The 26950-nt window shown below is 37.3% G+C and overlaps 2 protein-coding genes across 2 annotated transcripts in view; one reads left to right on the top strand and one right to left on the bottom strand.

The window, feature by feature from the left end:
• LOC117337448 (leucine-rich repeat and coiled-coil domain-containing protein 1-like) overlaps window positions 1-26675 on the bottom strand; it is a 98282-nt gene extending 71607 nt beyond the window's left edge. Inside the window, exons 1-4 of the mRNA XM_033898436.1 lie at window positions 26534-26675; window positions 23595-23681; window positions 18012-18072; window positions 16896-17061 (exon numbers count right to left, since the gene is read on the bottom strand). Of these exons, the coding sequence (XP_033754327.1) occupies window positions 16896-17061; window positions 18012-18072; window positions 23595-23645 (278 nt within the window). The 5' untranslated portion in view covers window positions 23646-23681; window positions 26534-26675. The remainder of the gene's footprint in view (window positions 1-16895; window positions 17062-18011; window positions 18073-23594; window positions 23682-26533) is intronic.
• LOC117337449 (FMRFamide receptor-like) lies at window positions 1880-7566 on the top strand. Its single transcript, XM_033898437.1, has 2 exons — window positions 1880-2227; window positions 5707-7566. Exon 2 carries the CDS (start codon window positions 5738-5740, stop codon window positions 6914-6916), a length of 1179 nt encoding a protein of 392 aa, XP_033754328.1. The 5' UTR covers window positions 1880-2227; window positions 5707-5737; the 3' UTR covers window positions 6917-7566.
• Window positions 26676-26950: the final 275 nt, after the last annotated feature.

Genomic DNA, 26950 nt, shown 5'->3' with positions numbered 1-26950 from the left:
ACATTTAACCTCAGAGCACGTAAAGCTTCTCCATGTAAGCACTTTCTTCAAGGAAGCACTAGAAAGTGTCTTCATGAGTGCAACAGCCTGAACACAAACTTGACATATTGTGCTGAAACCGAACAAGAACCTCACTGCCTAATGGGCCTTCAGGTGATGTCACCTCAGTTCTGATATTCTGCTTTTAAACTTAGATTTAACACAAATTCCCCTCTGTGACTTTAGTGTATCAAGGTTTGTTTATTTGAATTATTTCAGTAGCCATCCAACCCAGTATGTAAATTGCCCAATATCATGACCCTATAGGCCTTTTAATGGTTATTGTGAAGACGACAATTAAATATTTCAACACATTTGAATCCTTTTAACTTGAAAGTAGGTCAAGGTCATCAATTTGTACAAATTGTGCTGCCATTCATCCCAGCATGATGTTAGCTTAATATCAATACTCTAAAGCCCATTAGTTATAGGGAAGAAGAAGGAAACTTGACCCCTATGACCTTGAAAGTACATGTCAAGGTTAATTTAACAAATTTGATAGCCCTTCATCCAAACCATCGCTACTGGCACAATATCATGACTCTGGGTCGCTTCATTATTGAGAAGAACTTTTTTAAACATTTGAACACATTTGACCCCTCTGACTTTAAACCAATATATTAAAGGTCAAGATTTTTCATTTGAACAAATTTGGCAGTACTTCATCCCAGCCATCGCTACTAGCACAATATCATGACTCTGGGTCACATGGTTATAGAGAAGAACTTATGTTTAAAGAGTTTAACACAGTTGACCCCTGTAACCTTCAAAGTATGTCAAGGTCATTTATTTGAACAAACTTGGTAGCCATTCATCCAAGCATGTTATTAGTCTAATATCATGGGCCTCTGTATATATAGCTAGTTTGGTTATTGAGAAAAAGTCAAAAATGTATTTGGACAGACAGACAGCCTGATTACTATATAGAGAATTGGACATTGTGAGATGCGGGGGCTCTAATAACTATTTGTTCATCGATGTTCTGTCAGTACCAACTAATAGTAAATAAACAATTTTTTTCATTGATAGGAAAGTGTGAATGAACGGCAATACAATGTATCACTGTTGTTAAAGTTGCTTGTTATCTCTTAGCACCCAACTCTGACCCAGCAACCCTACGGACCAATCCCTACGATACATAGAGGTTAGGCCAATAATAATAACAGATAGAGAGGAGGGAGGATACACAAATATCTCAATGTAGCGCATTGGAAGGCAATAAGGACACACTTCTACACTTACTGGCCCTGATCCGATCAATATTACAAGAGAGCTTGTTGTCATTTGACAGCTGTTAAGGCAAGGCACAGCACTGTGATTGGTCAGTAAGACTGGTCAGTAAGATTTGCCAGGATTTGGTCAGTGCCCTTAATATCATACCTAGCAAACTTTATATCAGATTGGAGCATACACAAACTTACTGAGATGTGGTAGGGTCGTGAATTAGGAGCTGGTGGACAGCTTAGTGAGATGTGGTAGGGTTGTTCCAGAGGAGCTGTCATGACAAGAGAGCAACTTTACATGCTCACAAGAACTCACTGTCTCCAGAGATACAGGTACAGGGGCTCACTCAAAGTTTAACTAGACTCAAGGAACTCACTTAGTGTCTTCAGACTCACAGGAATACAGGAACTCAAAGTGTTACTAGACTCAAGGAACTCACTTAGTGTCTCCAGGCTTACAGGTACAGGAGCTCACTCAAAGTGTTACTAGACTCACAGGAATACAGAAACTCACACAAAGTGTTTTTAGACTCACAGGAGATGACTCAAAGTGTCTCTAGATTTACAGGTATAGAAACTTGCACATAAAATCTGAGCTCGCTTACAAAAGTCTCCAGGCTCATTATATAATATGATGAGCTCAATCATAAAGTACCTAGCACACAAAATGTGTCACTAGGCTCACAAGAGCTCACTCAAAGTGTCTCTAGACTCATGGAAGCTCACCAGATTTGGATAGATTTACAGGACATTGCTTATAAAGCCTAGGCTTATAGAAGCTCACTGAATGTGTCTTAAGGTTAACTGGAGCTCATTCAAAGTGTCTTTTAGACTCAGAGCAGCTCACTCAAACTGTGTCTAGACTTACAGGAGCCTACTTACAAAATTTGTGTCACTACTCTGTGAGGAATATGCCATCTTAACATTTAATTGTGATCTGCAGAGACATCAATTTTTCTTAACAGGTAAGATCAGATTTTTTTCTTTCAATTCAGGGCTTTTTTCATTTTCATTTGTTTTGTATTAGATGCAATTTTTATATACATCTTAAAATGAGCAATTAATTATTCATATGTTATAAAATAGTCTATTTTAGATGATTATACTCCTATAAATACAAATATTGCCCGAGTTATAACAAATTCACCTAGAACTCAGCTGACAATTCGTCAAACTTTTGTGAAACATTTAACATTATCTACAATAAACATTATTTTATCAGCAAAATCAGTCACTATACATTAGGTGTAATTAATTGAAAACTTTTTTCATAATTATTCATTTTGTTTCCAAAATTATAAGAAAAAAAATGTTGCCATAGCAACTGGTAACTGGCAAGATTAACCTTAACAATATAGTCACTGGCCAGATGAGCAGACAATGATAGTCGTCAAGGACCCCGTCGTGAGGCAAAGGAGCAAAATTTACATCATACACATCAGATCCGGCTGTGCTAACAGAAATGAAAATACCAGTATCAAACTCTAATTGTTAGATTTAATTTATTTTATTTAAATTCTAAACACCTCCCCCACCAAGAATCAGGGTCATAGTAAAAAAATCGTTCATTGTACTTCTTGACCTTTGGAACCAAATGTCCTTTACCTTTGACCCAGTGACCTTGATCTTTGAAAAGCTGACTTCTTGTTTAGTTTTGACCATATTTGCTTCATAATTTCTTTATAAAATGTTCATTAGATATTTCCCTACAGTAGAAACAGGTGCTGAATAATGAACCAAACATATTCATGTCTGAAAATCTTGCTAAAATATCAAATTTGCCAATGATATAATATAAATCGAAAACTTCCAAATTGGATGGTTGCTTTTGCAAGATGTACATTTAATTATGCTCAATGTGAAAATTAAGAAAACTTGTAAAAAGAATATTTAAATCCTTTCAAAATTTAATTTCCAAAGTGTACATCAGAATATTATCAGGTTTTTTCTGTTGCAATGAGGTCGTAAAACATCGCTATTTTTAGTAACAGTTGTTGTGTTGCTTGACCGTGATCAAGGCAGAAGAAAAAAAAATATACAGCATGTATCACTTGGAAAGTGATAAATAACCATCACTGTAGAAATCTTTGTCACCCATTCAATATATTTTTTTTCATGTAGGATTTTTTGGTAAAGTACTGAAGTTGACATATCCTTCAAAAATGATGCCATTCTTACCAAGTTTGTTTTCTAAAAGGACCAACATCCAAAGATAGAATCCAGAATTTAAAATTTATTTTTCTATTTCTATTTGTCCCCTTTTAGTGGACATTAGGTTTTCTCTATCCATCCATCTTGTATGTATGAGACGCTTCACCGAGATTAAGATCAAACTTCCCAGAAGATAAAAATCAAACTTCCCAGAAGATAAAAAGACCATAATTTCTCAGACAAGGTCATTAAGTTTCAGTATTTTAGGGTCAAGGTCAAGGTCACTGTTACCATTTTTAGTGTTGGTCATTAGTATGCTTATTGAATTAGATTATTTTCTCTCTCTTTTCACACTAAATTAGGTTTAGGTAGGTAATTGAATTCAAAATTAAATCAAAGTTTTGTTTAGCTACATATTTGATATACAGTAGTATAATAAACTAGTAAAAATTCATTCTGACTATTTGAATTTTTAACAAGCCTGTACTATAAGCTATACATCTAGATGTACTAAAGTTTTAACTATGTGCTAGTCCTAGGCTATGAGAAAAAAAATCGAATTTCAAAGAACACAATTTCTCAAAATAACAGGTAAAATTTAAATAAATAATTTTTTAAGAGAAACTGAAAAATCTACAAATTATTCATTTTGCCCGATTATTCGCCATTTCACATTTGACAGCATTACCAATTCATTTGATCTTGCACCTGGGACAAAAACTTTAGAAAAAACCCTGGTAAAAAAATACAAAATTTGACCTTTCCTCAGGTGACTCCTTATTTCATTTTGACAGATTCTGCTTCAAAATGTTATAACAGAAAGTTAATCAGTATAAAAGATACAAAATTTGACCTTGACATTTGACCTAGCGAAAGATACAAAATTTGACCTTGACATTTGACCCAGTGACCTTGACCTTTGATCCAAAGATTTTGACCTTCCACAACTTTGCATACTTTGTCATAATAAAATGTTTACCAGTTAAGAGTAAAAACTTTTAACAAATGTCACTGTTAATATTAGCAAAGGTCACTTAAGCTATATTCAAAAAGGTCAGATCAACAAATTTCAAACAAACCAGTTGAACAAAAGTCACGTGCTGGATTAACAAAGGTTACAGACCAGATTAACAAAGGTCATGGCCAGATTAACACTGTGCACAGACCAGATTAACAAAGGCCATGGCCTCATTAACAAATGTCCCAGACCAGATTAACAAAGGTCATGGCCAGATTAACAAAGGTCACAGACCTGAGATTAACAAAGGTCACGGACCAGATAAACAAAGGTCATGGCCAGATTAGCAAAGGTCATGGCTAGATTAACAAAGGTCATGGCCAGATTAACAAAGGTCATGGCCAGATTAACACTGGGCACAAACCAGATTAACAAAGGTCACAGACCTGATTAACAAAGGTCATGGCCAGATTAGCAAAGGTCATGGCCAGATTAACAAAGATCATGGCCAGATTAACACTGGGCACAAACCAGATTAACACAGGTCATGGCCAGATTAACAAAGGTCACAGACCTGATTAACAAAGGTCACAGACCAGATTAACAAAGGTCACAAACCAGATTAACAAAATTAAGACCAGCTAGTTTAATAAAGGTTATAGACAAGATTAAGTTTGAAAGTAATCACACATTATCACCCAGTTTATCATCAGACAAAAAATAAAAGGAATTCAAAATAATTTTAAACTGGCAGGTTATTTTAACGAGTGATTACAGCACTTTGTGACAATGTTATTATTAACAATGATCCTGCTCCCAGGGCTAATTGTATTGTATTGCCTGACAGCGGGCCTTATTATGGGAAACCAATAAGGCTTCGGTATAATGCTAAATGATTACAACATCCCAATGGCTTTTCATGTCATCACCATTTAATGGAGATTAAGAATCAAATTTCGCTGTTGAGAACCATTCCCTAGAAATCTTAAATTGAGGGTTTTCCCAGGTTCTTCTGACACTGTTGATGTAGTGCTTATTATTCTGATAAAGTAGGCGTGCAGATTTGGAAACTTAGAAGTGTTCATGATAACAACGGCAATAGAGCAAGTCAACAAACTTATTTGTAACATGCATGATTTTACCGTGTTTTTACGACCTGAATTGACATTAATAATAGCCTAATAGCATACATTTACTGGCTCTTCACCTCCTTATTCAGGTTTGGAAATCACAAAAGTTCTATACATGCATTAATGATTAAATGGATCCAAACAATCCCTACTGTACATATGTGTGTGAGCAGTGACAATTTTCTCTCCTTTTGGATTTTTACAGATTGGTAACCTGGGTGTCCAAACAAACCAACATGGACGACAATGGGTTAACTGACCTAGATTACAACACAACGGTGATCTTTGACCTCAACAGGTCAGAAAACATTGGGGGTCAATATGACTGCGACACTGAATCATCCATTACATTTCAATTCTACACCTGGGGTGTCCTAGCGAATATAATAACGGTGTATGGCATTGTGGGAAATGTCTTGTCCATACTGGTCTTGCGACATCGGATGATGGACAGCTCAACATCAATCTACCTGATATCATTGGCCGTCTATGACACTGGAGTGTTGCTGTCCATGTGCTTGTTTCTCGCCCTTCCCACGCTATACCTAGAGAAGGGATTTCTCAAAGATTATTACTACGCCTACAAGTACATGCATCCGTTCTGCTACCCTATCGCACTTGTCGCCCAGACTGGCACTATCTACACCACCCTGGCGTTCACAGTTGAGCGCTACATCGCCGTTTGTCACCCTCTTCAGGCTGCCAATACCTGCACCAGGTCGCGAACAAAGCGCGTCATAGTGTTGATATTTCTGTGTTGTGTGATATACAACATACCAAGGTTCCTTGAGTCGGAGACCACCGAAGTCTGGAACGATTACTACAATCGTACGGAGCCTCACATCCAACAAACGGAGCTGGGGACAAGTAAAGCCTACCGGGAGGTATACTTTATCTACTTACAACTTTTCATCATGTTCTTGCTTCCATTCTCCTTCCTAGCTGTTCTTAACCTCCAGCTTATCCGTGCAGTCAAAGTGGCACAATTGAATCGACGCCAGATGAGCGTGGGAAACTCAAAAACACCCAAAGTTTCCCCCAAGGAGCCAAACCTTACTATAATGTTGATTGCTGTTGTCATGGTGTTCCTTGTGTGTCAGTTGCCATCGGTAATTGACAACATCCTGTGGACTATTTTTGACGTGACCGTATTAAACTGTTCGCTTCACTACATCCGATTCACGACTTTGAGCAATCTGATGGTCGTGATCAACTCTGCCATCAACTTTGTTATATACTGTCTGTTCGGTAAACGTTTCCGTCGCGTTTTCGTTAAAATGTTTATTCCATGCAAGAAAAATAAGAATCAGTACCGATATGTCATGTATGAAAGTACAATGAATAGTCGGGGAGGCGGTGTGCAAAAACCCAACGGCAACGGCAAAATCTACGACACAGAAAGCACCTTCCTCTGAAAACACTGTGGTGAAACTGTTTCACTGAATATCTTTAAACTCGTATAATTATATCCATGTGTAGGTAAAAGGACAAATTGGTTATCAGTGTTAAATATGTATCCACATCACCACAGGTTATAGGACAAATTGCTTATCAGTGTTCAGTATGTATCTACACCACAAAGGACAAATTACTTATCAGTGTCCAGTATGTATCTACACCACAAAGGACAAATTACTTATCAGTGTTCAGTATGTATCTACACCACAAAGGACAAATTACTTATCAGTGTCCAGTATGTATCTACTATCTACACCACAAAGGACAAATTACTTATCAGTGTCCAGTATGTATCTACACCACAAAGGACAAATTACTTATCAGTGTCCAGTATGTATCTACACCACAAAGGACAAATTACTTATCAGTGTCCAGTATGTATCTACACCACAAAGGACAAATTACTTATCAGTGTCCAGTATGTATCTACTATCTACACCACAAAGGACAAATTACTTATCAGTGTCCAGTATGTATCTACACCACAAAGGACAAATTACTTATCAGTGTCCAGTATGTATCTACACCACAAAGGACAAATTACTTATCAGTGTCCAGTATGTATCTACACCACAAAGGACAAATTACTTATCAGTGTCCAGTATGTATCTACTATCTACACCACAAAGGACAAATTACTTATCAGTGTCCAGTATGTATCTACACCACAAAGGACAAATGACTTATCAGTGTCCAGTATGTATCTACACCACAAAGGACAAATGACTTATCAGTGTACAGTATGTATCTACACCACAAAGGACAAATGACTTATCAGTGTTCAGTATGTATCCACACCACAAAGGACAAATTATATATAATTACTTATCAGTGTTCAGTAATAGTATCCACGCCACAAAGGACAAATTACTTATCAGTGTCCAGTATGTATCTACACCACAAAGGACAAATTACTTATCAGTGTTCAGTATATATCCACACCACAAAGGACAAATTACTTATCAGTGTACATGTCCAGCATGTATCTACACCACAAAGGACAAATTACTTATCAGTGTTCAGTATGTATCTACACCACAAAGGACAAATTACTTATCAGTGTCCAGTATGTATCTACATCACAAAGGACAAATTACTTATCAGTGTCCAGTATGTATCTACACCACAAAGGACAAATTACTTATCAGTGTTCAGTATGTATCCACACCACAAATGACAAATTACTTATCAGTGTTCAGTAATTGTATCCATGCTGAAGTTAAAATAACATATTTATTAAATTTGAGCTTGAGTAAATTGTATGACAATATCATAAACTTTGTGTTGATTTTGTGCATTTATTTATTGTGCTGTTTACAGCTTTGTGTAAAGCCATGAACTTTTCATCAACACAATGAATGTACTTTGTCAATATATTAAGTTTTTTAACGGCCTCATCAATATACAAAACAGCAATAATCTGAATCAAGATTCTTTTTAATAGCCTCATCAATATACCAAACAGCTATAGTCTGTATCAAGATTCTTTTTAATGACCTCATCAATATACCAAACAGCTATAGTCTGTATCAAGATTCTTTTTAATAGCCTCATCAATATACCAAACAGCTATAGTCTGTATCAAGATTCTTTTAATGGCCTCATCAGTATACCAAACAGCTATAGTCTGTATCAAGATTCTTTATAATGGCCTCATCAGTATACCAAACAGCTATAGTCTGTATCAAGATTCTTTTTAATGGCCTCATCAATATACAAAACAGCTATAGTCTTATCAAGATTCTTATATCAATTTTTAATGGCCTCATCAATTTACAAAGCAGCTATAGTCTGTATCAAGATTCATACATCATTGATTATACTTGAACTTCCCCAATGTTATACACGAAACAACAAGAGTAACCATGGTGCGGAACAATATGATAACACGCCCGTTCAATGCCATATACACATAGTGTTATATACTATTTTGTGTTGAAATGTTATTTGCATCACCTACATGTAGTTGAATGCAGTTTAAAAGAAAATGTCTGTCAAAAGGCTTGACGTTTTTTCATTGTACTTAAGCCTGAATCCCTCAACTGATTTTGGTTTTAGTTTAGTTGTGTTTTGTTTAATGTCCAGCAGCTATGGCATTTAAGGACGGCCTCCCCTGTACGTATGTTAGCTGTATATACTATGTGTAGTGTATGTGTGTGTTTTCGAAGGTTGCAGTATGTTTGCCTCATAGTGATAGCATTGAACTGATAAGCATGTTGCTAAAGTCACCCAGAAAGAGCAAGACACCCCATCCTGTCACATGCTGAAGACACCCAGCAGGACACCCCACCCTGTCACATGCTCAAGACACCCAGCAGGACACCCCACCCTGTCACATGCTCAAGACACCCAGCAGGGCACCCCACCCTGTCACATGCTCAAGACACCCAGCAGGACACCCCACCCTGTCACATGCTCAAGACACCCAGCAGAACACCCCACCCTGTCACATAGTGAAGACATCAAGCTAGACACTCCACCCTGTCACATGCTCAAGTCACCCAGCAGGACACCCCACCCTGTCACATGATGAAGACACCCAGCAGGACACTCCACCCTGTCACATGCTGAAGATACCAAGCAGGACACACACCATCCTGTCACATGCTGAAGACACCCAGCAGGACACACACCATCCTGTCACATGCTGAAAACACCCAGCAGGACACCCCATCCTGTCACATGCTGAAGACACCCAGCAGGACACTCCATTCTGTTACATTATACTCAATCATGCAGACGATAAGCGAACCAGTCATCCCACTCCTGCTGAGCATTAGGCAGAATAGAAGCTACCATTTTTAGAGACTTTTCTTGCTCAGGGGCCATAAAACAAAGCCTTCATCACAGGGCAAACACTTCACCAAATGCCAAAAGTAAGGCAATGTCAAGGGAGACATCAGATTAGAGAAAGTTGTATAAGAAAGAGAAAAAAGATAAGAGCCCAAATTTAGCTGCCTCCTACGATAATGCAAACAGAGTAGGAGGTACAACTCTTACGCCCTAATGATAACTTGGCTATACCAATAATTACTTTTTAATTGTTGTTTTTTCTGTTGTCTCAGCATCACTGTGACAGCCACCTGCCCCAGACGAGTGTTTTATACAAATAATGCAATAACTGTTATAACATTGATCAAACTCTACGACGCTTGAACATTTCTGTCACAATAGTCATAACTGATAACATTAAATAGGAAACTCCTTGACGGCTGGTACAGAATTTATTGAAGCACATGTTAAGCAATAACAATAATGGACTTTCTTATTCTTTGTTTTCAGTGCCTGGTACGGCTGCTGCCATCATAAAATCCATGCTCTTCATCATCTACTGATCATGTATGTTTTCCCCATCACATATAATTTTTTAAGGGAGTGATATTTCACGATAGTTCTGCGGGTACGGCTGAGGATATGTTTTAATCAAACTTTAATCTTAGTATCAACAACTTTGGGGAAATCATATGACAATTCCAAAACCTCAGCTTTTAAAATTTCCATAAATGAAGAATCAATAAAAGGTAATGAAGAAAGTGGAATGAATAAAATGAAGTGATATGTTGGTTAACTCTATGAACTGTTTACAATACCAAAAATTCTCACATTTTGAAAGTACATTTATTTAGTTATCAACATGATTGGTTGTTGATTAAACCAGACAGAAGCTATGTACTTTCTCAACAATATAATTTTATCACAATTCTGTCCATTATGAGACATTCACATCAAATGTTTCAATTGCATTGTCCCTTTAAGCCAACCACTTGATCCCGGAGATAATAAACATTTCCCAAATAAGGTTTCCCAGACAGATATACAACACCGAGTATACAGATTTCACATCCATTTTCCGGCAGTTGAGTTTTCTCTATGATTTACGAACAATGATTACACTTCTTCAGGAAGTAATTTTCTACTCTAAAGTATTCACAGGAATACTGTTGCTTAATTCATTTCCAGGATTAAGTTTTATATAACAAGAGGCCCAGAGGGCCTGCATCGCTCACCAGTAGTTTTACTTTATAACAAAAAACTTGTTGTTTACCAGGTACATGGAAATAATCAACTAAACAAATAGTTGAACTAATCAACTTTGTACATTTCAATCAGAGACAAGAAACTAGAATTGTAATTCTAAGCTAATCTTGTCTAACACTGTTAAAAATAGTGTGTGGTTTTGTCATATCAAATTTAAACTCTTATATCCTTAAGTTAATGATCCTATTTATAAGAGCATGGTAACAGATCTAGATATTTTAGTCGGAAACTCAACAAATCATCAATCTGATAATTTGTGCATCTTTTTATTCGGTATTCATTAGTTCAACTGAATATTACATAACAATTGCTCGCTGACTTCATTTTAATGTCATATCTGAAGGAGACTATAAAAGTGAAAGTAGAAATTTGCTGAAACTTACATTGTAGTGATTCTGACAAAATGCAAAATTACTGGTAATCAACTTCTAGATAAAACACCAAATTGTTCACATATTCATTTCAGTTGTAACACACATTTTTCGTAGTGTTATTCCGTGTTTTTCAATCTCTTCTTACAATGATGGTATTCGGACTTTCGGTTCTTGGGGTATACATGTATATATAATTGCTTGACAAGTTATTATAATATCCCTGGTATTATGATATTTTTCTCAGACTAGTAGAATATTACATTAAGTGGAATCCCCGCAGACATTAGTCTTATTTCAAGTCACTGAATCGTTAATTTTAGGGACATGATTAAAAGTCCTGGAACTGAAAAGCACATTTTCATTATGATAACACAATAAGCATGGATATACAGTTTATAGAATCATGCTGTTGTACGAGTAGAGAGAAGTACCAGGAAGGTTCTTGAGTCTGTATAGTCAAACCCTCCGTCGGGTGAAGTAGAGCCATCGGTCTGTCAGCGGTCAGAATGAGAATATGCCTTACACTATATTTAATTCATATGGTTCATATGACGAGTATTTATGAACAAATCCTATCAAATGTCGCCGAACAAGGATGTTTTACAACAGGCCGAGGCCGAGTTATAAGTAAATGCCATTACACCCGATTACTGTACGGACTCGGGCGTCACCTCCCAATCAATCAGCGACATAAAGTCCTCCACTGCTATGGCTAACGTCATTTACTGTTCACACAGAAGACCTGCCACACAAATCAAACTATGTTATCCTCACATAAGAGAATTATGGGATGGTTAATGTAACAGCGAAATATTTGTTAAATACATTGAGGGATGAGCCGAACAGAAGGATGGAAAAATCCATTACGACATCACACGAGTATCGCAAGGTGTAACGATGCATGCCTGTCTGATGTTAATGTGACATATAGATACTAGTATGGTTAGAAATATATGTTTGTAAGAAAATGTTAGCCCCGTGTCCTGCTCTGATGGAAATGGAGCTACACACAAAATTTCAGACATCGTCAAAAGCTAATAATGTCGAAATAAATCCAATTCGTACAATATTGATGTCTCTTCCCTTTCATATCAAACACTTTATCACTATTAATGAGTGAATTACTAACTCTACATAGCAACACCTGAGCTTTACATGTGGGTGGGGTCATAACCAACACCCGAGCTTTACAGTGGTGGGGTCGTAACCAACACCCAACCTTTACAGTAATGGGGTCGTAACCAACACCCGACCTTTACAGTGATGGGGTCGTAACCAACACCTGACCTTTACAGTAATGGGGTCGTAACCAACACCCGACCTTACAGTAATGGGGTCGTAACCAACACCCGACCTTTACAGTGGTGGGGTCGTAACCAACACCCAACCTTTACAGTGGTGGGGTCATAACCAACACCTGACCTTTACAGTAATGGGGTCGTAACCAACACCCGACCTTTATAGTGGTAGGGTCGTAACCAACACCCGACCTTTACAGTGGTGGGGTCGTAACCAACACCTGACCTTTACAGTGGTGGAGTCGTAACCAACACCCGACCTTTACAGTGATGGGGTCGTAACCAACACCCGACCTTTACAGTGATGGGGTCGTAACCAACACCCGACCTTTACAGTGATGGGGTCGTAACCAACACCCGACCTTTACAGTGATGGGGTCGTAACCAACACCCAACCTTTACAGTGATGGGGTCGTAACTAGCACCCGAGCTTTACAGTGGTGGGGTCGTAACCAACACCTGACCTTTACAGTGGTGGGGTCGTAACCAACACCTGACCTTTACAGTGGTGGGGTCGTAACTAACACTCGAGCTTTACGTATACAGTGGTGGGGTCGTAACCAACACCCGACCTTTACAGTGGTGGGATCGTAACCAACACCTGACCTTTACAGTGGTGGGGTTGTATCCAACACCTGACCTTTACTGTGGTGGGGTCATAACCTACATGACAGTTATGGTCATCAAATTGCATATCTAACAGTAATGATTCTTCAATCAAAATGATGCTTATAACATCTCAGTGTATCCAATCCAACCAAGTTTCATAATCATAGAGATTCCTTTAAAACAAAGATCTCTGAACAGAATTTAAATATTGAAATAAAAAAATTTCAAAAACTCAAAAAAAAATCATCAATATACTGTTCAAGAAAACATTAAGTTCTACATGAAGAGATTAGGCAAAACCTGAAAGAGAAGATCTCTGTAGACAAACACTAAACATCCCACAGACAAACAACACCATACAATATTACTCACAACCAAATTTTCTAAAATGGAAATAAAGCTGTTGAAGTGCTGTCAACACGTAATGACAATTTATCTGGTCATAGCTTGGAACAGTTTATGGAAAATCAAGAATGAAAGGGAGCTCAAGAGGAGACACCGGGTTAAAAGGCCCTCAAATTAATTGTATAATTACCACATTTTTAAGTATTGAATACTCATCAATGCTATGTTTAAATAAATAATATTTTTTTTTATTCTGATCAAAATTGACGAAATATCATACACGTGTACACTTAAATCAATTTTCAGGATCTGAGTGAGCAAGTCACAAGGAGAATATTGCTATAACAGTGACATTCTAGCACCAGTTAATCTACCACGGCTATCAGACAGAGCATCACAGTCAAGCTCATCCATTGCTGGCAGTGGATTACACTCAAAGCTTGGTCTTGAGAGAACTCCTTTTTCTATCAATGTATTTCATTGTGTAGGCCATAGCTTTCAGTACGATTTTCTTAAATTCTGAAAGGTATGTTCAGAACATAAATATTTATTTGAAGTCCCTGAATTATAATTTTTATATTGTGCATACATATCTCATACAAGTTTATTTACCTCATAAATATAGTATTTCATCATATTTTATGCCATAAAACAATCTATATTTAAACAATATCAATTTATCTTCTTAAATGTCTTATGTTGAATTAAAATTTCTTTTACAGAAACAGGCACTGTGACAAATATGCTACCCATACACAGTAGGTAGTTAGGTAAGACAGCTGACGTCTATAATAAAAACATTACCTAGTCACAGTAATGACGGTTTGTTTGCTGGGTTTACCGTCCCCTGAACAGTCAGGGTCATTTTGAGCCGGGGTCTCCTTGTAGTAGTCGGTGACTACCTCACTGAACAACATACGGGGTGTATCCATGTCATCCAGAGCATTACTTAGTCCCAGTAATGACGGTTTGTTTTCTGGGTATTGTCCCCTGAACAGTCAGGGTAATTTTGAATTGGAATTGGGGGGGGGGGGGGGGGGGGGGGGTCCTTGTAGTAGTTGGTGACTACCTCACTGAACAACATACGGGGTGTTCCATGTCATCCAGAGCATTACTTAGTCCCAGTAATGACGGTTTGTTTTCTGGGTATTGTCCCCTGAACAGTCAGGGTAATTTTGAATTGGAATTGGGGGGGGGGGGGGGTCCTTGTAGTAGTTGGTGACTACCTCACTGAACAACATACGGGGTGTTCCATGTCATCCAGAGCATTACCTAGTCCCAGTAATGACGGTTTGTTTGCTGGGTTTATCGTCCTCTAATCAGCCAGGGTCATTTTGAGTCAGGGTATCCTTGTAGTAGTTGGTGACTACCTCACTAAACAACATACGGGATGTTGCTTGTCATCCAAAGTAATTAGGGTGAAGCGTGTTACCTAAGGACACAACCATGACAGCACAGACCGGCCTCTTTCTCAGTTTCCAAAGAAACATAAAACAACAAGAGAATGGTGTCTAAATGTCTCTAGGTGTCTCGATATAAGTCAGACATTCCAGAACAGGAAGGCGTCAAATCATTGCCTTGTAAACAGGATACTGCTTCAACATCATTATCTTTTTAAACATTCATGACGTTTACTTTAAAAATACATTTCACATACAGCTGTACATGTATCTGCTTTCTACCCAAAGGCAATTAACATGTTTTTTCACAACATCATATCTCTCTGGGTTTTTTTGTTTTGTTTTGTTGGGGTTTTTTTGTCGGAAGCAATTTTTCAACTGCTGTTTTAAAGAGTTATTTTTTTTTGTTTTGTTTTGTTGGGTTTTTTTTTTGTTGGAAGCAATTTTTCAACTGCTATTTTAAGAGCTAAACGCTTTTTCCTTGTGTTTTTTTTGTCTATTCAATTATAAACAATTATCGCAATTAATGGAGGTTTAGTTTTAGGTTTTAGCAAATACGAGTTCCAACATTACAATCAATACTACATACAGAACCGTATCATCAAACCTGCTGATCACATGTCAGCCAATGTACCGTAATCAATATTAACAAACAAGAATTATACATAATTGTATATGTCTCGTACGTCTCCGCTTCTCATAACATTTAGATTTAGTCAACATTATTTTATTATATTCATTGTTGTTATTACATGAAAAAATATGAAAGAGAAAAAAGATAAAAGATTTTATTGCCATGATGTATTACTTCAAACATAAAAAAGTGAGAAATTAAGCTCAACCAATAGCTAAATGGAAAATTTTAAAACGGTTTAAGTGAATGTATGACAATGTGAACGACGATGGCCAAATGTCATGTAATCTCACAATCAACCTCGATACTTTTATACATGTATACAACTGAAGCTGTATATCTGGGCGCACCTTTGTTGTTTTCAGCATCATTTTAAAACAGTTTAATTTGTTTGCTGGGTTTATTGGCCAACCAAAATCAGAGGACAGTAAATCAGCTCTTTTAAAAAGAAAATGTTTTAAAAAATGTTTTAATTATTTTTTTTTTTTTTTAACTGAATACTTATCATTCTACCACAATACCCTGTGTTAGTCCACTCTCAAGCCATTGTATAAATGTCCCGACTGTTGGATAAATATATGTTATATACCACTAGTGGAATATGACCTTCTGGTCTTTTGATTGGTCAAGAATTCGAACTTTGACCCCAGCTGCAGTTGTAATTGATGTCATCAATAATCAAATGACGTCACATCACCGGGTCTCGGCCATCATCTGTACAACTTATTTCTATACGCGAAATAAGACTTGGCAACGTTTCCCTTTGAATCAAGCCAATATTATTGTGGTAGAAACAGGTCACACGACTCTTGATTTTTGGATATGGAATTTATTTCACACTATTTATTTTTTTTTCAATTACAAAAGACACTTGCTAAAACTCATGTCTTTTGTAACTTATAAAAAAAATAACTTACTCGTGTGAAATAAATTCCATATCCAACAGCCACTCATTGTGTAACTTCTATTTGATTATGCAGAAAACAATTGGTTGATATTTAATGATCCCACATAAATTAAAACCAATATGGTAACATTTCCAATTATAACAGAAGTGGCTACAGGATAAGTCCCCCTATACTCTATAGTAAAGGTTGGTAATAGGAAACACAGCAGTGCTGACACACTACTACATACCAAACTTAATTGAATTCAGATAACTCTATCAATCACTTCAGCCAGACTACAGTGCCTGAGGAAGTTCATCTTTATATATAGAAATCTATTACTTTCCTTACCTGGATGTCTCTGGGGGTTCGACTTTGGCCCGAGATGATGCTGTAGGTTTACGGTAGCTAGGGATACGGGACTTCCTTGACCTCTTGCCCTTTCGACCTTTGCTTGTTTGACCTTTTTGAGAGTTCCCTGACCCTGCATCATCACTTTCATCTGTCTGACCGATGTCTAATAAAATTAAGGGGAGTTAAGTCAGTCTGACTGATATCTGATTAAAACAAGGGAGATAAGTCAGTCTGTATAACAAATAATCAATCAAGGGAAATAAGTCTGTCTGGGTGATATCTGATTAAATCAAGGGAGATAAGTCAGTCTGGCCGATGTCTAATAAAATAAAGGGAGATAAGTCAGTCTAACTGATATTTGATTAAATTAGGGAAATAAGTCAGTCTGTATAACATTTAATAAATCAAGGGAGATAAGTCAGTCTGACCGATGTCTAATAAAATAAAGGGAGATAAGTCAGTCTGACCGATGTCTGATAAAATAAAGGGAGATAAGTCAGTCTGACAGATGTCTAATAAAATAAAGGGAGATAAGTCAGTCTGACCGATGTCTGATAAAATAAAGGGAGATAAGTCAGTCTGGCCGATATCTAATAAAATAAAGGGAGATAAGTCAGTCTGGCCGATATCTAATAAAATAAAGGGAGATAAGTCAGTCTGGCCAATGTCTAATAAAATAAAGGGAGATAAGTCAGTCTTACCGCTAATTGATTAAATATCTTATCAATCAAGGGAGAAAAGTCAGTCTGACAAATATCTGATTAAGTCTGATTAACAGAAACCAGTAAGTCTGAACTATATATCTGATTAAACCAAGGGAGATAAGTCAGTAATACCAGAACAGGGATATTTTCTGTAATATGATACCAGTCAGTACACTCCATCACATGTAATATAACTTCATACAAAATGTATGATAACTACACAATATCAAATCTCCCGAAGAGAATTAAAATAAATTTGCAGTAAATTTAATCAGGAAATTTTATCATTTAATTATTCTGAATTTCCTGTTGACCATATGTATCAATACTAATCACACATAAAGCAGGATAGTATTAAATATTTAAGTTTAAGTGTCAAATCAGAAACAGCCGATAGCTGCATCCTTACCTCTCTCAGCAACAAGTCTTGTGATAGTCCCTGATGAACTATTCTCTCCATCAGATACAGCCTGTAAAAAAATTAAGGATTTATAACCCTTTCTCAAATTCTCATACACATGAGTTGTTAAACGGAATCAACAACTGGATGTAATGATCAGACATCTATTTAAAATAATGTCTAAAACCTGGTGTTGAGTTCAGAGGAAGCTTGAATTAAATGAGAATCTCAGATCAGTTACAATTATCAGTTATATCTAGTTTTCTGAAAGTTTATCAATTAAAATTTCTTAAATCATTATTTTTTTTTAATTCAAAATGATTTAAATTGATTCATTTTTAATTAAATTCATTTACATAAGAATTGTATTTAATTTGAATTGAATCATTGATTGAATTTTCAAATAGAATTTTAACAGATTGAAATCCTTTTTTGATTATTGTAACTCCTCTTAATTGATAAATACTGTATATTATACATATATTTACTCGATAATAGATACAGATACAGCGTGCATGTCATTCAGTGTATTTCTTATCTTGAAAGGGCGCTTTGGATGCATGATTCCCAAATGATTCAACAGAAGAATTGTTATCAGACACTGTGGGACACTGTGAGTCACTGTGAATCACTGTGAGACACTGTGAGACAGTGTGAGATACTGTGATACACTGTGAGACACTGAGACAGTGTAAGACACTGTGGGACACTGAGACACTGTGGGACACTGAGACACTGTAGGACACTGTAGACACTATGGGACACTGTGGGACACTGTGACACTCTGAGAGACACTGTGAGACACTGAGAGACACTGTGAGACACTGTGACACACTGAGACACTGTGAGACACTGAGAGACACTGTGAGACACTGTGACACACTGTGAGACACTGTGAGACACTGAGAGACACTGTGACACACTGTGAGACACTGTAGCACTATGGGACACTGTGGGACACTGTGAGACTCTGAGAGACACTGTCGGACACTGTGAGACACTGTGACACACTGTGAGACACTGTGAGACACTGTGAGACACTTAGGGACACTGTGAGACACTGAGACACTGTGAGACATTGTGGGACACTGAGACACTGAGACACACTGTGAGACACTGAGAGACACTGTGAGACACTGTGACACACTGTGAGACACTGTAGCACTATGGGACACTGTGGGACACTGTGAGACTCTGAGAGACACTGTCGGACACTGTGAGACACTGTGACACACTGTGAGACACTGTGAGACACTGTGAGACACTTAGGGACACTGTGAGACACTGAGACACTGTGAGACATTGTGGGACACTGAGACACTGAGACACTGTGGAACACTGACACTGTGAGACACTGTGAGACACTTAGGGACACTGAGACACTGTGAGACATTGTGGGACAATGTGAGACATTGTGAGACACTGTGAGACACTGAGACACTGTGAGACACTATGGGACACTGAGAGACACTGTGATACACCGTGAGATACTGAGACACTGTGAGACACTATGTGACACTATGGAACACTATGGGACACTGTGAGACACTGAGACACTGTGAGACACTGTGACACTGAGACACTGTCGGACACTGTGAGACACTGTGAGACACTGTGAGATACTGTGAGATACTGTGAGACACTATGGGACACTGTGAGACACTGCGACACTGTGAGACACTGTGACACTGAGACAGTGTATGACACTGTCGGACACTGTGAGACACTTAGGGACACTGTGAGGCACTGTTACACTGAGACACTGTGAGACACTGTCGGACACTGTGAGACACTATGGGACACTGAGACACTGTGAGACACTGAGACACTGTGAGACACTGAGACACTGTGAGACACTGTCGGACACTGTGAGACACTGTGAGACACTGTGAGACACTGTGAGACACTGACACTGAGACACTGTGAGACACTGTGAGACACTGTGACACTGTGAGACACTGTCGGACACTGTCGGACACTGTGAGACACTTAGGGACACTGAGACACTGTGAGACACTGTGGGACACTGAGACACTGTGGGACACTGTGAGACACTGTGGGACACTGAGACACTGTGAGACACTGTGGGACACTGTGAGACACTGTGAGACACTCAGACACTGTGAGACACTGTGAGACTGAGAAACTGAGAAACTGTGAGACACTGAGACACTGTGAGACACTGTCGGACACTGTGAGACACTTAGGGACACTGTGAGACACTGAGACACTGTGAGACATTTTAAGACACTGTGAGACACTTAGGGACACTGTAAGACACTGTGAGACACTTAGGGACACTGTGAGACATTGTGAGACACTGTGAGACAATGTGGGACACTGCAAGACACTGTGAGACACTTAGGGACACTTAGGGACACTGTAAGACACTGAGACACTGTGGAAAATTGTGGGACACTGCAAGACACTGTGAGACACAGTAAGACACTGAGACACTGTGGAAAATTGTGGGACACTGCAAGACACTGCAAGACACTGTGAGACACTGTGAGACACTGTAAGACACCGAGACACTGTGATACACTGGGACACTGTGGGATACTGTGGGATAATGCGGGATCTTGTGGGATACTGTGGGACACTGTGGAACACTGTGGGATACTGTTGTACACTGTGGGATACTGTGGGATACTGTTATACACTGTGGGATATTGTTGGATACTGTGGAACACTGTGATACTGTGGAACACTGTGGGATACTGTGGAACACTGTGGGATACTGTGGAACACGGGATACTGTGGAACACTGTGGGATACTGTGGAACACGGTGGGATACTGTGGAACACTGTGGGATACTGTTATACACTGTGGGATATTGTAGGATACTGTGGAACACTGGGATACTTTGGGATACTGTGAGAAACTGTTGGATACTGTCGGACACTGTGGGATACTATGGAACACTGGGATACTGTGGAACACTGTGGGATACTGTTGGGATACTGTGGGATACTGTCGGACACTGTGGGATACTATGGAACACTGTGGGATACTGTGGAACACTGTGGGATACTGTACTGTGGAGTATTGTAAGGCACTGTGATACACTGGGACACTGTGGGATATTGTGTGGGGTATTGTAGGACACTGTGATACACTGGGACACTGTGACACACTGGGACACTGTGACACACTGGGACACTGTGGGACACTGGGACACTGGGATATTGTGATACACTAGGACACTGTGATACACTGGGACACTGTGGGATACTGTTGGATATTATGGTACACTGTCTGGGGTATTGTAGGACACTGTGATACACTGGGACACTGTGGGATACTGTTGGATACTATGGGACACTGTGTGGGGTATTGTAGGACACTGTGATACACTGGGACACTGTGGGATACTGTTGGATACTATGGTACACTGTCTGGGGTATTGTAGGACACTGTGATACACTGGGACACTGTGGGATACTGTTGGATACTATGGGACACTGTGTGGGGTATTGTAGGACACTGTGATACACTGGGACACTGTGGGATACTGTGGGATATTGTGATTCACTGGGACACTGTGAGATACTATGGAACATCGGAACAATGGGACACTGTAGGATACTCTGGAACACAGTGAGACTTCGTGGGACACTGTGGAACACTATTGAACACTATAGAATACAGTGGAACATTGCAGAACGCTGTTTAAAACCGTGGAACACTGTTGGACATTTTTGGACAATGTCGGACACTGTGGGGCACTGTGGGACAATGTGGGGCACTGTGAGGGCACTGTGAGGGCACTGTGAGGGCACTGTGGGGCACTGTGAGGGCACTGTGGGGCACTGTGAGGGCACTGTGAGGGCACTGTGGGACAATGTGGGGCACTGTAAAATGCTGTGGAATGCTGCAGAACATAGTTGGACGCTTTTGGACACTGTGGGACTCTTGAATCTGACTCCGGCATATCAAACAGTGTGTCACTATAGGAAATCACTATAGCATCACCAGACAATAAAAATCAAGTGACATGATGTACAGTATACCTCTTGAAGTGACCTTTGTCGGCCATATTGCCAAATTACAGCATTTGTATTGAAATCTCTCTGTTGGCTTGTAGTAATGCACCAACCAAATTACATACATACACCGTATGCATTTCATTGTTATGCATTTCATTGTTTCGTAATCCATAATATCTTTATTTATCGTATCTTGTTTACATTACTCTGCAGTGACAGACTACTGTTTAAAATCATCTATCCGTCGTCCAGAGCAATCTTTATAATTTACATAATTATGAAACACAATACTCAGACAGTAAGCAATATAATGACATAAGCTATATTGTAAATAACTGAGGTTAAAGCATAGAATGTTTTAAGCTCGGAAGATTTTAACTACGCTTGTAGACGAAGGCCAAAAGTGACACATAAGTCAATATGTCAATGTACATGTACACAAGAAGAACTGGTATCATCATTATAAAGCCAGGAGACCAAAGGTTTTTACTTCAGAGAAAAAAAATCCTTGACATTAAAAAACACTTAAAGCAACATGTTTCTGCTGTATATAATGTCTGTTGTTTGCAATTAGCAATGTAGGTTTGTAAGTTGTTTTTTTTTGGTTTTTTTTTCATTTTCATTATACAGTTCCGAAGGATGCCACAAGAATTCAGTCAATAAAAATTTGCCGAAAATAACTTTTCATGCATTTTTCCCACACAATAAAAATCTCTCATTCATCAAAATGCTTTTATCTTAATAAAATAATTTCTTTATCACATGACTAAGTGAGAATTTTACAGGATTTTGTTGGTAATTTAAAAGAGAAATTAACAGATCATGATGTTATTAATTGTATGCTGAGAAAAGGGAACTAGCCTATGTAGCTATTGATTAAAGATGTTTTCAAATTCAATGTCATTTCAAGGTGATGCATAACATCATTAACTAGACATTTTTGGCAGCAGAAAAGGATGATAAGCATCTAACATGGCTTCACAGGAATAAACAGCTATCAACAGAGTTTCTAGAGAAGGTTTATAGACTGTCTTAATGTATAGAGGATATCTAACAGTGTTTTCAGTAATACCAAATATATTTCACGAGTGGGGCTAAATTTTGATATTTTTCACACATGCTGCACACTCATGAAAAATATCAAAATATTAGTCTCGTGAGGGAAATATATTTGGTATTACTGAAGACATTTTAGATATTCTGTTCATTACATTTTTATAGCAATATAAACCAGTTCAGCTTTTATTTTTCCCCATTGTCATTGGAAAGCAGTGTTTTGATTGGTCAAACCGGGAATAGTGATATTTTTCACTAGTGAAAAAAATTCTGAAAAAGTGATATTTTTCACGAGTGAAAAAAAATAATAGAAAAGGTGATATTTTTCACTAGTGAAAAAAAAATATAAAAAGTGATATTTTGAAAAATATAAATATCACTTTTATAAAATGAATGTTTTTCAATATTTCACTGGTAAAAATGTATATACCACTTTTTACTACCTTTTTGTTCTTATGTAAATTAGTATGGTAACTTTTCTCAGCTGTATACAAGTTCACTATTGCTAAGGAAGATGTTTTTGTTAAAGTGCATTGCAACACTGACCTTTGACCTTGATGGCTGCAGCAGGTTCGCAATCTGTTGTTCCAGGATCATCAGACGCCGATTTTGTTCGGACACGGCACTGGTATTCTGTAATAAAATAGTGAAATCCTTCAGAAAACATCTTTCTCATAAATACACATCTCATGTTTTGTGCTGTATTTCATGCTGCAATATTAAATAAAATATTTTACCAACTAAATAAAACTTTAACCTTAAATTCATAGTTAAATATCATCAGATCAAAGTTGATTTAATGAAAAAAACTTCCAAACCATTTAGTGACAATGTATGATAAGATTGTCATACATCATTACTTTGACATCAGTTTTTTTCTGATTCTGCTTGTTTGGTTCAAGCTGTTGTAAACTCATTTACTATGACTGTGATTATTACCACAACTATAACTATGAGTACATACTCATCAAATTTTTTTAAGCCATTAAAAGTACAAATATTCTATTCCACCAGCAGATATTTATATGTATGCAATCTGTCCCTTCACCTCAAAAAATTGACAATTTACTTGTCTGTACTGTCGTTATTACTACAGACCCATTAGTAATACTCATCCAGCAAACATCTGTTTGTTAGGATCCAGTACCTATATTGGACCGTACCGTTGTTACTACTAACTAGACCCTATACAACACTATGTTAGGATCCAGTACCTATATTGGACCAAACCATGGTTATTACTTACTAGACCCTATATATAATATCATATTTATATATCTATGTAATAATTACTTTCACTTATTATGTATATATAGCTATTCATCAATTAAGCATAGTACATATAAGTGAGAACAAGAAATATCTTTAAAAAGGCATAGTTTTAATGCTGGTGGTTATAATGTAAAACTGATGGTGAAATAAATTAACGAACTAAAGCGTTTTAGTACGAATAACAAAATTATATCAGTTTGAATCATTTTTGGTAATAATAAGACTGCATTTGAATCAGGAATATAATTTTATTAATGTGTCATTTAAAAGATAATCTACTTATTCAGCTTGCATTCAATCTTATCTTTGTTTCGTTTTAAACTGTATATCTGCATTTTGCATTTACCGCTACATTGACCAATCACATACTTCATCTTGACCAATAACGCCACCTGTCGCGTCATATCCGGGGCCAAAAGAAAATTATACGGCTATGCCGAAAAAAAGTGAGTAAGGGGAGATAATCCAATTTTAACTTTTTACAGACTATTCAAGTGATGAATGGAATAGGTGATATCTGTAAAAAAAAAATCTTTTTTGAAAAAAACCTTGAGATATGAATATATTATATTGGGAATCTATATTTCAAGGGAGATTACCACACATTGTGGACAGAAATAAAAGTGAGATTAGAAAATATAACATCCGAGAATGATATATAGGAATTTTGCAATTGGTTGATAAGGACTTAATTTTTACACATAGTGTTATTGACCTGATTCAAAAATCTTTTGTCTACTTGGATAATTTTATACAACTATTCAAGGCAAAGTCAAATAGTTATATAATAACTAATAATAGATAATTTTATTCTATTCAAGGCATTAGTTTGCCCGCATTTGGAATAGGCCACAAGTGTATGGAATCCTTATAAGGTGAAAGACATTAATCGAGAGAGTGAGGAGAACGGCGACAGAGCTAACTCCTGGTCCAAAGATCTATCATGTAGTGACTGTTTGAAGAAGCTGGGGATCCCAACACTTACATAAAGGAGATGGAGAGGAGATACAATAAACGTTTAAAAAATTATGAACAAGTTTCATAACAATAGAATTACCACCAGTATATAACTGACCATATATAGGAGCCAGAACAACAGGCAATTCACAAAAACTACAGAAAAATACTGCAGACTGGAAATTCGTAAATACTCATCAGGACTTGGATTTGTCAATATATGGAACTGGAATCAGTCATAGAGGCAACAACTATTTTTAAGACGCGGATTCTTACAGAAGTTTGCAAACAAAATTTGTTTCATACCCCGATGAAACTAAAAAAAAATTGACATCAACGCTTATAATTAATTTTTGAAAATGATTTTCTAATTTAAAACATGTTTTATGTACAATTTTACTGGTTTTAAATGGGATTCTTTTTCTCAAATCAATACGAAACGTCAATTGTCGTATTGTGACGTCACATTTTCCGCGCCATTCTCAGAATTTCTTTCATAGAAGAATGAAAAGAATTTTTCGACCAATCACATTTGAGTATTTTCCATGAAAACAAAGAAAAATTAATTATAAGACTTTGAAATTGATTTTGACAACTATTTGAAATGCTTGGAACTAAAATTTAACAATTTTGCTAATTGCACACCAAATAGCAGATATGACCTTTAATTTCATTTTAGGTATAATTATTGATATGGATATTGAGACATAACAATGTCTACCTCCATTATACATCCTATTGTAGGAGATAAATGAAAAACATCAGCGAAGAGGTATCTGTTAAATGATCAAATGCTACTATCTTAACTGCAACTAATAGTATGTATTGACATTTGATGTTGGAGGCGCAAACAACGAACAAATATACTTGTGGTCGTTATACATGATGTCATTATATACAGGGGGTCATTATATACAGAGGGTCATTATATACAGGGGGTCATTATAGACAGGGGGGCATTATATACATGGGGTCATTATAGACAGGGTATCATTATAGACAGGTGGTCATTATAGACAGGGGGTCATTAGAGCAAGTTTTACTGTGATTCAAGGTAATTAATCATCAACTAACCAAAGATCAGAACTTCGGGATCTTTTCGAGAACATATAGGGTATATGTAGGATACAATTCATAGGATGCTTTCAAATTTTTGTAAAATTGTGACGTAATTTAGTAACAATAAAAGTCGTAGTTTAAGATACCAATACTACTACAACTACACAATATTTGACACACACAGTCAATCTATATACCTGTTTGTCTGTACTCTTGTCAAATTCCGACTCGGACAACGGTGCATTACTTGTGTCAGAGCTGGACTGCAAGGACTTTCCGTTTAAACTGTTCTAAGGCCTTGTCTATCTTAGGTGTCACAAGGTCCAGTGGTCTCCCCTCCTACAAACGACAACTTCATGCCATATTTGGAGACAAAAATTGTTTCTTTTCCTTCCCATGGTTCAAATTCAATACAAGTAAAACAAATTGAACATTTAGCATATTCAACTTGAATTAACTTGATTGCCATCACATCATATCTGACTCAAAGTACAAGCATGTTACAGGAAAAGGAAATCTTATTTGCAGGTAATTTTATTAAACAGAGAGAGAATTAGGTGGGCTTATTACAAGATATTGGCTTATTACAAGATATTGGCTTATTACAAGATATT

This window comes from Pecten maximus, chromosome 11 (assembly GCF_902652985.1).
Source record: "Pecten maximus chromosome 11, xPecMax1.1, whole genome shotgun sequence".
NCBI lineage: Eukaryota > Metazoa > Mollusca > Bivalvia > Pectinida > Pectinidae > Pecten > Pecten maximus.
Note: the sequence above shows the minus strand (reverse complement) of the source record. Positions and strands in the feature narration are given on the sequence as shown.

Bases quoted from the DNA above. Each gene is read 5' to 3' on its own strand.
- LOC117337449 (XM_033898437.1), top strand. From the start codon at position 5,738: ATGGACGACAATGGGTTAACTGACCTAGATTACAACACAACGGTGATC.